General features: G+C 26.8%; 1 protein-coding gene across 2 annotated transcripts in view; it reads left to right on the forward strand.

Moving 5' to 3' along the window:
* The window catches only part of LOC136980358 (cadherin-related tumor suppressor-like), a 54296-nt gene that overhangs the window by 6377 nt on the left and 27889 nt on the right, over positions 1–20030 (forward strand). For both annotated transcript variants that reach the window (XM_067276449.1, XM_067276450.1), the window contains exons 2-6: positions 17645–17947; positions 18019–18252; positions 18330–18531; positions 18607–19695; positions 19768–19948. In XM_067276449.1, coding sequence (XP_067132550.1) covers positions 17645–17947; positions 18019–18252; positions 18330–18531; positions 18607–19695; positions 19768–19948 — 2009 coding nt within the window. The remainder of the gene's footprint in view (positions 1–17644; positions 17948–18018; positions 18253–18329; positions 18532–18606; positions 19696–19767; positions 19949–20030) is intronic.

Here is a 20030-nt window from a genome sequence, read left to right on the forward strand (position 1 = left end):
TGATTTTAGAGATATGGAAACAATATTATATTTCTAAATGAAGAGAAAACAAATTGAGTGGGGGTTAACAAAATGGCTCACCCCTCCCACAGTTAGACAGCGGTTGGGGTTCAACTACCTTCTCTGTTGTCCCTCTTGAGGCCGAAGGAGCAGTCTATGATCGATGGATGGCAGAAGCAGTCGTGGTACCACAGACCGGTTCATCTTTGAAATGGTAATACACTAATTTACCTCCAAGAGTTAGGCTTAGAGTTATCCTGTATCCATCATTTTTTATATTTGAAAAAAGAAGAGGATTTGTCTATTTATTCCAATAATAATCATCTGATAAACAGATAAACAAGCAACTTTTATTTATCTTTTTATCATTTGACCAAGCAAAAACAAATAAAATTAAATTTCAAAATTGAAAGTGATATCTGCACATCTACAGCTTTATCTTAAACGTGGTTAATGAATTGTGCTCCATTCAGACAGGGATAATAAGAAATATTAATGATTTAAATGAGAAACGTCACATGAGAATTATTAAATAAATAAACAAGTTCAAGCCGCTGATATGTGTTAAATTTAAAGTTCAGATGTTACACTTTAGTCACATAAATAATCGCCAATGATGGTTTAAGTGTAATAATATTTATGAAGAGTATCAACTTTTGCACATTAGCTTAATTTATGTCTAACAATCCCAAGAGAATAAGACAGCTGACCTTTCTTAAGCTCTAAATTACCAAAATAGTTTGGCGTGAAGTTGCACAATGACAATCGAATCGAAGAAAAGTTAAAAGATAGTCTGACGAAGACGAAGTGGTTGGTTTGTCTGTGGTTGAAAGATCGAGCTGGGAGATAATCGTTATACAATCAGACAACACCACAGAAATCTAATTCTAATTCTGCAATCATACATGCTGAGCAGTGATAATTTAGTTCAGCTGTCTACAGAATGACATAGTACCAGCTGAAACCAGATATCTAGTATGTTAATGAGTACAGTCGGCCTGCGGTATGATCATCACTACAGGGAATGCAAAATTTTCGGACGTGGTTCCAGTGCAGCGAAACTGCTTAAATTAGACTTTTATCAATGCTAGCAATAAGCATTTTGATTGTTAGAGATAATGTTAGAAATTCCAAAATTCAAGTATTTGTGCATTATATTTACATATTTTTTTTTAAATCTTTCATTAAAGGTATGATGGTATTCTAACAGGATTTCCGACCAATACTTATCTTAATTTTATCTCTAACTAGAATATAACTTACATTTTAATAGTCGTTATAATGTAAATAAAAATTTCTGTATTATACATTCTAACAAAATACATTTTATCAAATTAATCTGTGAAAAACACGCTTTATCTTAACTAATTTCTTAAGGAGGAACAATTGAGGAAACGGGAGTTAATAATAAAAATCTGTGTTCAAAAGTTTCTAGTAATATTTTGTTTATCGCCGTTAAACGCTTTATAAATTTGCAAAATAAAAACAAAAAATGGTAATTTAACGCCTGATATTTAAATTAGAAATTATAATAAGAAATATCAATTACTACATTAAATCGTACCGTTTAAAAGTGAACTTTACAAGAACAATGATCAGATAACTAATTTAAAATAGTTAAGTTCAAGTTAGAAATGTCACTAAGATGATGACATAATGTCTATAATTAGACAATTTTATAAGAATATTAAAATATTTTTATAGAAATCTTACATTTAACATTTATAAATTCATAATGCTGTTATAGAAATAATGAGAAATGATTTCCTACTTCATACTGTTGACTCTTAAAGATTTGGTTTTTAAGTATAAATTGATAATGCTCATCATAAAATATATACATAAATTAATATTTAATTAAGTCTATTTTATGCTTATAATAAAAATTAACTCCTAACAATGTAGTATTTAAATTTAATGAAATGATGATGTTAAATTTGTTAATGTTTTTCAATCCCTATTAAAATAATCCAATAAAATTTAAATATAATAAATTTTATCCCTTAAAGAAATCGGTATATTAAAGTTTTAAAAATGTGTAAAATGTTTAATAGCGAATAATAAATAATAACTGAAATAATTAAGAATTTTCGTGAGTTTAAAATATTACTTTAAAGCACGCTAACAGTATCCATAAATTATTATTATTATTTTTTTACATATTAAAATATCCATTTAAACTGTATAAAGGAGATAAAGCATTATGCAAATAGGAATTAACCATAGAGATTTTTTATGTAAAATAATATGTAGAAAAATTAAAAATTAAATTGTTACAAAGCGTTTTTGATATTATAATAATCACTTTATATGTGATTAGTTTTTGGAATTGAGGTGAATTTGATTCTTATAATTTAAAAATTGTATATAAAAATAAAATAGATAATAACTTTAAAAATAGTCTCACTTTGTCTTTTGAGTTATTAATAAAATTATTTATCATACAATTTAATTTTTTGATATCCATAGAATAATTTTATATACAGTATAAGATTATTTGATTAACATGTAGGTTAATACATAATTACAGATGATTTTGATGAAACAAAAATAAATAAAATCAAGTAAATATGAAAATAAAAACATAGATTATTATTTTCATATTTAAAATATTATTTTGATAAATTGTCAGCGTGATAGATTTAATACAAATATATATTTTTAATTTGAAGTAATTGCTTAATAAATAAAATAGAATTTTACATTTTAATCATATGAATAATTTACAAATAAATAAAACTTTTCCTGTAAAAGATTTCGAATAATACGATTAATATATATCTTTTTTGATTTATAGCATTCTCGAATGAAATTTTTTTTTTAATTTTACTTTAATTTTTGTCATTTATAACTAAATTTGTAACAGGAGATATAATTTGACGAATAACAACTTTTATTATTGAAATTTTTATTTATAAAATTATATAAGTAAATTTATTATATCGAAAATAAATTTATATCTAGTCAATGTTTAACATTTATAGAATGTATCATTTGAAATTGAAACAATATAACATATTAATATGTAGTTATATTATATTCTATGCATTTTTTCAGTACATTATTTACTCAAATATCATTTAAATCATAAAAATGAAGCTATTTATATTATGATGTGTTTTCCTTTAACTTCATCATGGAAGGAAATTGACAGGCCTGAAAGTTTTCTAAATCTGAACTTCTGAGAGTTATTTTCTTAAAGATATTTCGAAGCTAGAGCTTACTAAACTAATTCAAAAACATCGAGGAACTCCAGTAATCTATTGAATATGAAACCTTCGAGAGATTTCATACTCAATGAATATTCCGAGAGACATTCTTCAAAGGGTAATGTCAAACTTTGGGTAAGGTTGAAGAAGACGAGATTGAAATTGCGGTCGATACGAGATTGAATAACGTTTAAATAAGAGTTTTATGTTTCATTGTTCAGTTGTAATAACGCATCAGACTTAATAAATATTGGATCACCCTGTACGGTATATTTACTATATTTTTCAGGTTATTTATAGACGAAGACTCTTAAAATGAGCTTTAAATGTTTACTAACAAATCATTTTAGATGGATCTAATGCTTTTAACATAAGATTTATATCATTACAGCATAATATTTTATAAAGTTTCAATCAGAAAATATAACTTCGCTTTCATATTCTTAATGATAAGGTATTAAAGCTCTTAAAGACACGATAAAGCCTATAAAAATTAACAATAGATTACAAGCTAAGTCCATACTAATATTGCTGTATTAAGTCAATCATTATAATTAGTAAATGAATTATTATTATTATTTTTATAAAAGTTTCTTGTTCTTTTTATATAATTGGATAATTTATAGAAAAAGTACTTATAAATTAAAAATCCATAATCATAAGTTAATCTAAAAAATTAATAATTTATTAAATAGTATTTATTATTACTTAATATAAACCAATAAAACCTTACGTATTTGACAGTTTTTGTAGGAACGTCTTAAATATTATTAAGATTTCAAGTGATTAAAGTGATTAAAGATTAAAATTTATAGGCCTAATTAACGTTAAATTGCAGGCCTAGATTTTACATAATTATTCTTACTGATATTTATATATTTAAGAATTATAGTAATCATATGGCCTATTACAAATATTTGAGATTTGTCAATTTCATTTTAAACACGTTTACCTGAGCTTTATAGTGTCTCATCTTGTGTAAAACGGAACTATCACCATTATATGGCAAATGTATTAACTTTACGCGCATTTATACAACAAAAATATCTTATAAAATAATAATAGTAAGTAAGATTTTAATTATATACGGTATGAGTGAAATTGCAAATAATTATATGTATATCTAATACTATTTTTATATTACAATATACCTTATAAATTTTAAATTACAAATATAGGTTTTACAGTAAATCATGTAAATCTATTGTTATCGAAAACTTTAAATGTAAATATAAATTCAAACATTTTTATTTTCTCTCTTTCTATGCGAATTAATTAACTTATCCAGTTTTATGCATAGGAAAATAGTATGGTAAACGGAATAAATTCTCCGATAATGAAGTCGAAAGTATTTCAAAGTGACATAATGAATAAAGAGTATTCAACAAGTTTTATAACCCTATATACGTTTAAATTAACTAAACTTCTTTTCATTTTCTTTTGAATGTTTATTAACTTCACTTGAAACAAGTAGACACTTTATATTTAGTGCCAAAACATTTTTGCATTTTATAAAAAATGTTATCTAGTATCAATAAATCTGATTAACTTCATCGCTTTTGAATTATACAATTACTCTATTTCACTAAGACCCTTTCTAACTTTATAAAAAGGAGCAAAACTTCAAGCATTTTATGAGAAAAAAGATCATTAAAGCGTAGAACTTATTTTTTTAAGTTTAGAAATAAATAATTTAGTAACGCGTGTAGTATTTTAATATTTTGATTAAATGCAAGCCGTAAGGTTTATGCAACATTTTTAAAAGTTAAATAGGGGAGAAAACATGTAAATAATTAACTTCAAAGCATTAGAAGGAGGAGGAGGATTTGAAAAAGAATAATTTAGTTATATGTATACGTACGAGTTCATAATTCTTAACGGATTGAAACTTTTAAATTTCAAATCATTAACTTTGCATTAGAAAGTGCTAATAAACTATAATATAAAGTTCTTTTTTTTATAGTTTTTTTATATTCCGATAGTTATAAAGCCTTTTAATTTATTATTATAAATTAATATAATTTATATTAATTCGCTTGTTTTTAATCCCGGATCGTCGGAACTCTGTTCATTCGGTCAGGGAGCGAATAAGGTTAACAATATACTTCATAAGTTGCAATGTCTCGCAAAGGAATTTAGCTGAATTAATTTACTTATAAGATTACAGTAAATAATTTAAACAAAATTAAATATTAATATATTTAAATATTATCTAATCCATTAAAATGAATAAATTAATAAAGGCGATTCAAAGAAGCGATTAAGGTCAAGGAACCGCTTATTTTAAATATAAACGTTACATTTCGAGTTTCCAATAAAATTTCTGTTATGAAATCAAACCATCAATACATATACATTAGAACAGAGTTATTATAATTGTTATAATCTAGAGATCTATTGTATTCAAAAATGAAGCTTAAGGCTTATACAAAATATTCACGGTCGTATAACTTTGAATTTGATAAATGCAAATTTAGTAAATATTACGATGTTAGATAAGTGCAAACTTTTACTATTCTGAAAATTATATTTTATCAATATTTAGAATTTTTGCTATTTTTCTAATTATGAAAAAAAGTATTAGTGTTTTGTTTATTTATTCACATTTTGTAAACAAATAAAGATGTTTTTAACATTTGAATATAGTTTTAAGACGATAAAAAGTTCATTTAATATAGTATGCATTGGTATGTTTAATTATGGTAATATGTTTTTGTTTTGTTATTTAAATGAATTTACTGAAAAAATAATTTTTAATTAATTTGTTAGTTAAACTCAAACTTTTCAGAAGTACAATTATTTTAGCGGTTAAGAAATTTTCAAACAACTTATTAACATAAAAATTTTAATCAAGTTTTCATAAATATTCAATTTTTAATTCTTATTTATTATAATAAAATACAAGTTATTCTGTCGTATAATCGATTGTATTCTATTTAAAATTCTATTCTTCCTCCTTCATTTGTTCGAAGAATCTACTCGTAAAGTGAAATATAAACTGTTAGATAAATTAAATAGAGACTGTCATATTTCCTACATTTTGTTCGAAATTATGATTATATAATTATATTCTATACAAAATACAGCCGATAAATAAGTATAAATTCAATATAACCTAGTTTAAGTTATTAATATTCGTCGCTTCTTTCACATCTCACTGCTTTTGTACCTTGGGGATGAATCGTAAAGATACTTTTACACTAATTTGATGTTTTTCTGAACTTAATTATAATTATCGTCCTGGAATATTAATTAATCTATAAAATCTTTTAATAAGATTTATTAATTTATATTTATCTGTAAAGTTTATTGGATAATTCAGCATAATTAGCCTATCGATAACGTATTAATTACTAATCAAATCCTTTATAGAGTTAACGTAAATCTATATGAATTTCTAAACGTATCTATAATGATTTATGTTAAGTCTATAAAATATTTGATAAAATGTTTAAAGTAACAAAAAGTAGGCTATATATTAATCGGTATATTTGGTATATTTTTATACCTGTATATAAATAGAAGTGACTAGATAAACTTGTGAACTTCTTAATAAAATCATAAATATGTAAGAAGTTATTTTTCTTTTGAACTGCTCTAATTAAAATTTGATATCCTAGAATAAAAAGAATCGCTATAGATTATACGCATGCATTAAAGATTTGCAAATAACCTTTAATTGGTCTGAAATCGTAAAGGTACAGTAAATGCTGTTAGATCCGGAATCTCTCGTTGTTTTTAATATAATTAATTTAAATTAAAATATAAACTAAATAATATAAACATATTACATATTATTTTTTTAAAAAGGAAAACAATACTCTTCCCTCTTTAAAATACAGCAGTTTAAACTAGTAAACTGTACATCTATTGTTTTAAAAATGTAAATCTTTATCTCCTATAATTTTTTGTTATGATGCTTGTTAAATTATTGGCTTATTAAAATAGTATTGGAGTGTTTTATTCATATGTTTTTATCTTTTTATTACTTCTTGAATTTACTTTTACATGATTATTTACGAAGTGCTTTCATGAGTCATACTTATTACGATTTTCATCTAAATTACTATGTTAATTGAGTTCTTTTATAAAAGGCTATATTGATTTAGTATTGAAGGAATGTATAGATTAAATAAAATTTAATTTTACAGAGTTTCCATTTAAAACTTCTTCAGTCTATAAGTCAGTTATCGCACCTGATCGAATTTTTGTTACAGTATTTTTATATTCAGACTGTTCGCCAGCAGCCAAAATCTAAATTATATTTTTTCTTATGTTTATAGCAAATAATTAGGAAACTTAATAAAACAATTATATAAAAGCTTTAACATTTTCTGTAACGAATCAAGAATTCAAATAATCTGTAAACATTCAAATAGAATATTTGATTAAACATATTTTAGGTCGTGTAGATCACATAAAAGTAGTTATATACTAAATATATTCTAAAGAAATAACGAATTAAACCTTCCCTGTAGAATAACATAAAGCTTATACATTCGAAATAGTTTAACAAAAACAGTTTTACTTGTTATTTCAGCTTTCGAATTAATTTATACTAATTGTTCCAAGCAAATTTAATAATAAAATAAAATTTTAAAATTGTTTCTTATAAAAGGCTTTCACTTATTCTATTATAATATGTAATCTGCAATTGATCTAATTTAATTACATTTTAAAATGTGTTAAGGAAGATAATTACGAATTCAAAATAACTGAAGGTCAAGACAATGCATTTATTGTCTAATAAGCCTTATTATTAAAAAGCATTCAAAATTATATATATTCGTATATAAAAATGTTGCGACATTATGAAACGGATATATGAATATATAACAAAGACTGATAATTATATGAATTTTTGTAACAATGTACAAGTTAACAATGCCTTTCAACTACGAATATTATTGTATATTATCTATACATATGTATATTATTATTATATATTATTCTATACATTATATATTATAAAATTCGATAGGTTCACAGACAAAAGTCATCAAACTTGACTTCAACGTTTGAAATAAAACGTTCGAACATAAACATTTTCAGTTAATACATACTTTTTGATCATTACGCCATCAAAATTATAATAAGGTACTCGTTTAAAATGTTTTGTTATATAAAATTACTACGTTCAGTTTTTAGAGTCATCTCCGATGTCTTACAGATTATAGCATATTCAATGATGTTATTGAACATGTGATTGATGATAAACAATAAAAATGAATTATTTTAAAACTGTTATTTTCATTCTCTCGATTCAAAAAAGTATAAAAATATTTGTATAAAAAATTTAAATAGTTTTATTCGAGAATATTTATAACTTATTTGTGTTTTTGAGTTATTCTAACGATTGGATTTTTAGTGCTTATTTTCTTATTCGTGTTTTATATTTCTTTACTTTATTAAATATTACTGTTCGCTATTATAGGCCTTATTTTGTAAGATTATCTTCCACTCTAATCCAACGATTTCGTTTTAAATTAGAATTTAGATTATTAGACAAAGATAGTTCTCGAGTAAATGTCGCGTTGTTTTAGCTTTGTTGAAATAATACCCTTTAATTTCTGATTTTAATAATTTTTGTAATTAAGTCGAGTAAAACATATTTATTTATTATTCATTTTGCCCGATTTCTTAAGAAAATTTGTTTGTTATTTGGTTATATTGCTAAAATTCGAATAAATATGGTTTTATTCAAGTGTTTCATATGTTTTATGTAATTTACTGTAATTTAAAAAATAAAATATCTATTTATGAAATCCGCAATAAGTTAAACGTGGCTTAATCTTAAGTTCTCCTAGATCAGTATTTTTTTTTTTTTTTTTTAACAAAAGAAGAGTAGGCCCTATTTAAAAATAGAAATATATGGAAAACTTTTTCGTAGTTTTAAAATATACATAAAGTCGCAGCTAAGTTTATAAATAAGCTATGTTTTTAGCTATAAGACGTCTATAAATTCTATAAAACTTTAAACCAGGAATAATATAAATATTTAACATAATTTTTTGTGATAAGTATGTTGTCGTTATAACAATTTTTCAATAAAAATTAATAATATTACTGCTATGGAAATAACTAATAACATATTTAATTTTATATTTGAAATAGAAAAGAATAAAAGCATTAATTATTTAGATATAAATATAATAATATTCAAAGACTTCATTAAAGCGTATGAGGTAATAAATTAGGTTACTGTATATACCAGTAAACAATACAGAGCTTAAATTATAAGAACTATATAATATAAACTAAATGTTATTTTAAAATTCGATAATTCTTAAATGATATTTCCTATATATTTATTGGATAACTTTTCATATTAAAATAAATTCCAATTTTGAATATTTATTAAGTTTTCTATAATCTGTTTTAATTTATTTTTATTGTTATAGTTTAAAAGTGCTTATTTTCATTAAACTTTTTATAAATTAAAAATAAGATTTAGCCTTTTTATTACTGCATTTTATAACTCCGCTATACCAGATATTATTCTATATTAATTTTTTGTGAAATTGTTATATAATTTTGTTATTATCTTGTGTTTATTTACGAGAGGCAATATACAATATAATAAAAGAGAGTGAGTCAGACAGGATCGACTAGTATCTTATAACAATGCACGACCGATTTGTAATGCTTTTGAATTGGTAATGCGTTGTCCTTTTCAAAGTCGATAGATAAACCTGCAAATAAAAGCAAAATAAAAACTTATTTTAAAAAGTATTAATTAACTAAAAACGGAATTTTATAATTTACTTTTTGCATTTAAATTCCGTGTTGAACAACTTTTAATAAAACTAAATAATAATATATTTTAAAACTCATATATTTAAATTTATGCTCTATATAATGCGGGACAGCTAATTTAACTTTTCAATTGCTGTAACTTTACCATTAAAGCAAATGTTATCTATTTCTGCCTTCAGTTTTACAGAGAAAAGATCCTTTTTCGTGCAGTTGGATGGAATCTATGGCCAAATGGGCGATTTCTTTCAGTAATATGATAAGTAATGGACGTTAGGGCAATATCCAAGTTATTTGATCCTCGCGAGTTACAGACGGGCCACTATAGAAAATGTTTTAAGTTAAAAATATCTTCTTTGTAAGAAGGTAAAATAATTCCGATTTAATACAAGCTTATCAGTTTGTTTTCATCACTTTCAGCCGTATCATTGAAAAGTAGCATTATCTGATGGATTAGATGGATTACAAATTGTAGCCGTTACAACCATTATTGTAGTGTTTCTGAAACTTTTCATCCCGCAGCCCTCCTTGAGAATTAGGCCTATCTCTATTATTGCCACCTTCCTCTCCCTTACAAACGTCTTTAATTATTTTACCTAACACTCCGCAACCCCGGGAGGTCGTGACCCACTGTTTGACAAATGTTGTGTTGTCTGTAACAATGTAACAATTTTCCAATTTATAGGATTATATTTGAAGTATTTTTGTAATTTCGAAGAGTAAAATGATATAAAAATTACAAATAAGTTTAAAATTCGAATTAGGTCATAATAAAAATCTTTATAATGGAACAACTGCCTTGAAAAAGATAGATAAGATCTGTAGTCGCTTTTTAAGTCGAGGGACTTTTCTCAAGTGAATCTTGTCATTGAGCCTATTATTATCAGGGAATTATTTATGCAAAACGGATCGCGATCGCAATCTCGTCTTCTTCTCACTTTCCCATACAAAAATTATCAGTATCAGTATCTGGAGAATGTTATAATCTTCATTGGTTATCTAAAATCCTGAAACTCGAAATTATTCGAATTTGCATCAATCGGATGCCAGTAATAATAAGCAGTGTAATCATCGATTAGGATAAATACTTAAGAAACATCATTACTACATTTTGGGCCAAACTTTATTTTTTGAAATTATTAGCTAGGTACGAGCGCTTACCAACGAACGTGCAATTAAGTTCATTTGTGAAAAATCTAAAGAATAATTTAAAAGTTATTTGCATAATCCATTAGCGACGAACGACAGAATATTAATGTGAACATAATACATAAACCAGATATTATTTTACCGTCTAAAAATATGAGATTAATGTGGGTAGTCGGTATCTCTCTGCGTCCAATCTTGTCACGTAGCAAGGAGTGTGGCGTATTCAAAACAAAATGCTGTTGGAGGAAGCACGGCATATTCCTCACACCTGGTTCAAAAAAAGCTATAATAGTATGGTACCCATCTACAAACTCCGGCACGCCTGCCCTCAGAATCCCAAAGAATCCACTTAGTCAATACCGATGGCAGATATGCGATCAACTGAATTCTTGTTAATGACTGTTGTAGTAAGCCCCGCAGCATTGAAGCGATGTCTTTTATCGTTGGGCGTAGTCGCTTACCTCGATACAGCACAAAATGTCTGGTATTAAGACACCGAATAGAAGATAGCAACTGCTTGCTGGCTAATTTTTCTTTTTTCACTTCAATTAAATCTGTCATATTTTCATTAGGAATATTATTTCTTAACTTCCATCTTTTATAAGAATAAACGATATTGGTATAAAATGATGTCGTATGGCTTACGTGGAAACTTAAATTTTATCATCGATCAAATGCCAAAATTGATATGATGAATTTTATATCAATTGACTTCAAATAAATAATAGACTAAATGGTGTGACCGTAACATTCTTGACTATGATGTCTTTAGAGTTGACGCACCTTTATGAAAGGGAGTAGTTGTTTTTTCGCCTCGGGTATGCCATAGATCACATACACAGAGATAGAGAGGCAATGGGCAGAGGTAGCCTAAGGTGTACATAGATCACATCTAGGAGATTGGATGTCAACTAATGACTAAACGGTTTCGTTGCTTTAGGCTAAATAGCGTCTGTGACCTCAAAGACGACATTCCCCGGGCAAAACTGTCGTAAAACCAAACTGAAAAGTTAACAGTTTTATTCCATTTTAATATGGATTTATCGTAAAATAAAAATTATTATAATTATTGTCGTCTATTCTCTTTCTCCTTGGAAGCAAAATAAAGTATTTCGAAACTATTCCACCCGATTTTCAGATTCATTTGATCATCCTAGTCATTTCAAAGACCGTTGTCATTTCGGGCAACACCTCGAGCCATGGGAAGGTCTCTGTTTCTGACATTACTTATCTCTGACCCCTGTACACGCAATGGTTAACCTTTTATAAGAAAGATAACACCTATCTTGTACGCAGACAAATCTGTGAACCGTACATAAGATTTATGAAAATGCATGAAATGAAATCGAGTTACCTGTCTTCAATGTATATTATTCATTTGCAGCAAAATATTATGAAGGCGTGCAAATGGTTCTCTCTAAGCTCACTCGACATGTATTACAAAGTATTTCGAATTTGACCCGAACCAATGATCAAAACCAAGATGGTTTATGACTTATCATTTGTCATTTCTACTATCGTCAAATATACCTTTATACATGATCTATTTCAGTTCACGAATTTGACCCGATTGAGGTCAAAGGTCCTCATTCGCTATATAACATCTAACCAGATGTTTTGTATTGGCACGTTTCTATTGGCATGCTTGTGGGAGGTTTTGCGAATCTCTACTCGTGATGGTGACAGGTGGTTTTTCTCTTTCTAAGAATAACCGTATCCACATATAATATAAAATACATACCTTACAACAAACGAAGATAAATTTAAATTTTTCAACTATACATATAGCAGAATTTCGTCTAAGCGTATCTTAAAATGTTTGAACTTTAGTATGCTTATGTCGAACAAATAGATTAAAATAATAATAATAAAAATTGAAAAAGAATTCAGCTAGAAGTTAATTAAAATTTATATTATTTGGTAAAAAATATAAAGAAAAGAAAATTAAACTTAAAATTCGAGGCCCATAGTAACTAACCCCTCCCAATTTCTACCGGATTGAAGAAAATGGCCTCTGTTGCCAAACGAACAAGTTAATTCGTCTTTTCGTGTTTATGATCTATAAAACTGGAGGAAATTATCAAGTGGAGACGATCAGAATCATTTCTGTCAGCCATAAAAGCGGTTTATCTGTGCAAAATACTTCAGCTCTAACCTAAGAAATAATTTGATTGAATTTACGATAAAATGCTGTTAGATTCTTTCGGGAGAAACGACAAATTAATAAAATGCTAAAGCTATTTGTAAGATCTATTCTTTTAAAAAATGAATCAGAATGTGATAAGATGTGGAATTAAAAGGCTTACAACTACTTACTACTTTATCTTTTGCTTTGAACATAAAGAAAACATGAATATTTTAATTTTCTTTGTTTTCTTTAATGCAATTTTTATTGTATCTCTCACGTTGATATAATAAAATGTTTTTATCCAGGCTGAATTTTATATAATCCTATTAACATTTTAATAATTAAAATGTTATAATAAATGCTACAGTAAATAAAGCTTTGAAAATAAAATTAACTATGTAAATCTTTTATCAACAAAAAAAAAATCTGCTTTTATTTAAAATAATAATAATAAATCCTATAAATAAATACAAAGTTGAAATTCGAAAATTTTTATAATATTATAACTTATTTTTTCAAATTTATTATTAATTTATAAATTTATTATTTTTCAAATTAATTACTATTTATTGTATTTCAATAATAATCAAAAACTCATCAAATTATTATAATGTAATGAATTTTTGATAATTAATAAGCAATTTTTAATTAATTTTTATAAGCAATTTAATAAATCCCTACTAAAAGTCTAGGAATTTATTTCTAAACCACAATTATTTAAATAAAAAGTTCAATTTAATTTAAATATCAGGTCAAAATTGATATTTAAATTCAATTACATTTTTATTAAAATTCAGGTCTTATTACAAGCTTTATACTTAATACAGTATTTATTTTTATTTATTATTATTATTATTAATATTAATATTCTTATTAATTATAATGTTATATTAAAGATAATTGTTAAGGTATAATTAAGAGTATTAAGTTTTTGAATATTTCAAGTAAGGTTCCTGTGGCTTTTATGTAAAACTTTTTATTTTCGATTTATAAGGTCGTCAAGCCACTTAATTTTTTGTTTTATAAATTAAAAATATAAAATCTAGTGCTATATATTACTATAAAAATTACCCAAAGTATAGATTAATTTAAAATTTTAAACATAAAAATTGAATAAATCAAAAGACAATTTACATATTTTTCAATACAACTTTAAGATATATTTTTAAAATAAATTGCTTTGCTTGGCTATAAAATGAATTTAAGTTAAATTCTACGACATGGACGGACCAAAAGGGGTAATCGCTCCCTGTAATTTGTTTTTTTTTTTTTTTTTTGGTCGTCAACAGGAACTTTATTTCTTTAAAGTAATGTTTGTATTTTAATGTTTTTATCAATATTTTTTAATTTTGTTACATTTTTATCTCGTTTTCTTGTAAGTAATTATTATAGCGATAAAACTTTCGCTTTATTACACAAACTAAAAATAATCTCCACCGTAAGATTGGTGTTCCTGGATAGTCGTTAATAATTCGAAGTACAAATCTTCAATTTCGATATAATGTATAAATTATATCGAGAAATATAAATTTAAAAAAAATTGAAAATTTATTGAAGTAAATTACAAAATAAATCTACAATCATTCTAAGAGAAATAAGATTTTAATTCATCAATTCTGAAAAATTTTATACAATCAATATCTTATATAAACCTAATAATAAACATAAAAGATAAGGTTTCTTCCATAAAAATATGATTCTTGTGATAAATTATTTTAATTCTATGATAATTTCTTCACAGAATTAAAATAATTTTTGAAAAACTCAACCGTTTGAATGGTAAAAAATGGTTTAATATTATAATAATTTTGAAAATAAATCGAATACTTATCATTTTCGTATATATATTTAGAGAAAGGAATATTTTTATTTGCTTTTCTCGGTAATGAAATTACTCCCGAAGTTCTTTGCTACTCTTCTGTAAACGATAAATTTGTAAATTAAACCAAATTAGTTTTCCTTTAAGCGATGCAATTTACTATTGAATATTTGAATTATATTAAAGATAGAACATGATATTTGAATTTTCCTGTAGCAAAATAAATTTTCATAAGTATGTCTTGAGTCAATATTTTGTAATGTAAAAAAAATACTTATTTATTTATTTAAATAAGTATTTGGTGTTTTTAGATTGAGTAGTTTTGTATAATATAGTTGAAACGAAGTTAAAAATAAGAAAGGCAAACTGAATTGCAGGCATAAATCACAGACAATTGTTCTTGACTTTTATATGTCTTTGCAATTTGTATGGCAGGATACTAAAAACACGACGTCTATTGAACGTTTAGTAAGTTTGACACTAGCGATCCGAGATTTCCAACTTATCGTGCAAGCATCCTTAGACTACGATAGATAAGACGTATGTAAACTGCGCACGTTAGTTTAACTTAGAATGCAAGTAGTCGTATATAATTAAACCACGCCTGCACCAGACGTGTGCAGATATAAATTAACCTTAAAGGGTGTGTCGAATTCTTTTCCCTCCTGCACGCTTTGATTGATATGACTCCAATTTAGGGGACATTGAAAGAAGAAAGAACTATGTTGACTACCAGATAAGGTAGAACTCCGCCTTGATTCAACAATCATCCAATAGCAGCAGAAGTGGTGGTGCTAGAATATTTTTAATGGTTCTCCTCGGGCTATTAAATAGAGAGAGACACGTATGGGTCATGTATAAAGATGAAATCTTTGCATACATAAACTGCATTCTTATGTTGTGGCAAGAAAGGTCGCATTTTCCTTTAACACATTCATACTACCCCATATACATTTTTAAAGAACGATAAATTCTTTTGAAAACTCAATTTACTTCAAAATATATTCAATTGTTGAATTGAAATTTGAGAGAAGAATAACGCTTGAATTGAATTTATTATTTAAAAACGTTTTAAATAAATTTATATTTAGCATTTAAATCTGTATCAAAGTGGCAGAAATTTTGCGGATTTTAGTCTTATTTAATAAAACAGTTTGTCTTTTATTATTATTATTATTATTATTAAATAGCATAATATTATCAAATTGTGGATATCTTCTCACACGAATAAAGCTTTTAATACGAAGATGTGTAAAGATAAAATTATTTCCGGAGAAACTGTCGCTTCATTTGTCGCCAGCCCGAGGACATCTCTCAATTAGAAGGCCAAGTGCCATCTCGACTACGTTCTTCAACCTCGGGCATCCAGGCTATCATTGGTTGGACATAATCACGTGCCCAATAAGTTTTACATCGGAGCTATATCTCAATCATCACATCACTCGCTTTTTCAAACACCAAGATTTTATTCCCGAAGCGCAATATTCAGAATAAAAACCAAGTGGCAATTTGGAATTCGTTTTTAGTTTTCTTTTCAACTGCATGAGCTTTTGAAAGTTCATACAAAGATCGGAACCTCCTCATTGATAAATGACGCAACGATTTTTTGCTTAAGGCTACATACTGTCACACGGATGGTGTATAATTTGACCTTGAAAAGCTTTCTTGTACTCTTTATCTAAGCAACTAACTTGGCAGAATTAGGTCCGTTTTATTGCAAAATGCTGCTATCATCAATAAACTGTTCTGTCAACGGCTGTTGTGTTTTACCGATAACACAACTTCTATTTTTCATAGTCTGAAAGTGTCTGGTCGAAACTTGTTGACTGCGTGGATAAGCTTGAAGATGGGAGAACTCGTTTGAAAGCATTGAGCAACTTCAGGCCTAGAGTCACCTATAAGTAGACTATATTAAATATAATCATAAATATTTTTTCAAGTTTATGGCTAAAATAACGCTATTTAGATTTATCGACTGGCATTCTTACGTTTGATATGATTAACGGGTTAGCAATGGAATACTAATTAACGCTGCTCTTTATATTAAAATATGCTAAATGAGTAGTTTGACGGCTTTCATGCTTCTCTTTTGTTTGACAACATTCCTGTCTGGTCGTAAAGAACCTTTATGAATTGCAGCAGCATCATTCGGACGTTTATGTCTAAAACATTGAGATTAAATTGAATGCGATGATTGTCTTTGGATCGTAAAGGAAATTTCTTTCGTTAATTTACATTCTAAACTTTTCGCTTATATCTAATTATTTAAAGTTTTATTAAGCTAAGACTTAAAGTATCGAACAGATTTAATAGTATCGTACTCGGTATAACGAAATGCTTTAATCTCCACGCGATAAATAAATAAATGTTTTTATTTATTAATCTCTATACTGTTTTTTTCCATTATAATTAACACATATTTAATTGTTAATGCTATTTTTTCTCATTAGATGGCGCTAGATTCACTTACTCTTTATTATATTTATTTACTTATTATTTTATGCAATAAATTCATTACAATTATATACTTTCATATAGTATATACTTGATATTAAGCAGATATGCGATTTTTTACCTTCATTTTAGGTTACTATAACGGTTCTAGACGAGAACGATACTCCTCCTACTTTCATTCAAGATGTCTATCAAGTAAACATAACAGAAGACACGTCTCCAGGATCTACTATTATAAAAGTTGCTGCTGTTGACGAAGATTCAGTAGGAAGTATTAGTTACTTTCTTAAAGGTTCCGATTATTTCAGCGTGCAATTATCTGATGGAGTTGTTACTTTATTAAAGAAATTAGATCGTGAAAATAGTTCAGAATATTTTTTGCAATTGATAGCATCGGATGGAGTTCGAGAAGGATACTCAACTTTGATTATTCAGGTAAGTGTTTAAGCAGTATTTATATTGCATTTAATTGGCATTTAAATGTAAAGATTTTTTTGATAATGCAGGTGATGGATATCAACGATAATTATCCCGAGTTTGACAATCAAGTGTACTCTTTCGATATTCTCGAGAATGCTCAAAAAGGTAGTGTGATAGGAAGCGTGTTAGCTTCCGATAAAGACGTTGGAGATAATTCACTAATTACCTACAGCATCTTAACTGAATGGGGGAAGGATGTCTTTAATTTAAATCCTCTAACAGGGGCTTTTACCCTAATTTCTACGTTAGATTATGAAGAGGTAGTTTCATTATTTTCTTTTTAGGCTAACGTAATTTTCAAAGTGTTTCTTTAGATAAAATTTAGTTATTATTTTAGGAGCAACTTTATATAGCAACAATTAAAGCAGAAGATTCCGGTCATCCCAGTTTATCATCTACAGTGACAATATATATTAATGTCGTAGATGTAAATGATAACGTTCCTTTGTTCGAATCGACTACATATCGTCAAGAAATATTCGAAAATATAACAATAGGATCATATATTTTACAAGTTACTGCACGGGATATGGATTCAGGTTAATTAAAGTTTGATAAACTTAATTAATAAATGTTTAAAAATAATTTAATTAATTTAAGGTATATTCGCTTAGGTTTTAATGGAAAAATACGTTATGAACTTTTAGAAGGAGATCCAAAAAATGAATTTTCCATTACATCAAATGGTACAATTATAACGTCGAAGGACTTAGATAGGGAGAAAACATCATTTTATAATCTAGTAATAAGTGCTACAGATGAAGCTCAATATCCTAATGTACCTCTTTCTAGTAAAGTACTTGTCACTATTGTTTTAAAAGATGTTAACGATGAATCACCTCAGTTTTTGACTCCGACATCGGCTTGGGTAAATGAAAATGCTCCAATAAACACTTTGATTATGACTGTAAAAGCAATTGATAACGACGACGGTCCGAATAGTTATATAGAATATTCAATCGAAGGAACTGATAACACATTTAGTTTAAGTCCTGTAGAAGGGCATTTGAAGTTAAAATCAGTTTTAGACAGAGAAAATATTTCTACTTATAATATTATTATTTGGGCTAAAGATAAAGGAAAACGTCCTCGTTCCTCATCTATTGCAATCACCGTTAATGTAAACGACATCAACGATAATAGTCCAAAATTCCAGAAAGATCGCTATGAAGTCAGCTTACCTGAAGATATTCGTGTTGGTCATTTTGTTTTTCAGGTATCTGCTAGTGATCCTGACGAAGATAAAAATGGACAAATCAAGTATTCTATTGAATCTGGCAACATTAATAATCACTTTACTATAGATCTTTATTCTGGAATTATAAGAGTAAACAAAGAACTAGATAGAGAAAAAATATCACAATATCTATTAACATTGAGAGCGATAGATTGTGGTGACAATATACTTCACGATACTGTCGCTCTGGCAATAACTATAACTGATATTAATGACAATTATCCCATATTCGTTGACAGTCCTTATCAAGTTCGCGTATTAGAAAATATGGATTATTTTCCAATTACGATTATAACTCTTGAGGCGGAAGATGATGATGAAGATAGCGCAATTCGTTATTCCATTCAAGATGGTGACAAGAAAATCTTTAGTATTAATGCGACGACTGGGGAATTAACCATGCATAATAGTGTTGACAGAGAGAAACAAAACGAATATATTTTGACAGTTATTGCTATTGATGGAGGTAAAGTTGTTCTAGTATTTATGAGATTATATTTCGTGTCACTTGAATGAGTAGTTTTTTATTTTTTTTTAGGGAGTCCTTTACAGACTGGAACAGCCACTGTCACTATCATTGTCGAAGATGTCAATGATAATTCTCCTGACTTTGATCAATCACAATACATAGGATATGTTGAAGAGAACTTGCCTCCAGGAAAAGAAATTATTCAGTTATCAGCTAATGATCCTGATAGCGGCGAAAACGGAAGAATTGTGTAAGTATTTATAATTTAATTTAATTTTGTTGACAATGTATTTATTCTATTAATTTTCTAAAAATTATATTTCTGTACTTTT

This window comes from Centruroides vittatus, unplaced genomic scaffold (assembly GCF_030686945.1).
Source record: "Centruroides vittatus isolate TY-2023 unplaced genomic scaffold, ASM3068694v2 contig_694, whole genome shotgun sequence".
In the NCBI taxonomy this organism is placed as follows: domain Eukaryota; kingdom Metazoa; phylum Arthropoda; class Arachnida; order Scorpiones; family Buthidae; genus Centruroides; species Centruroides vittatus.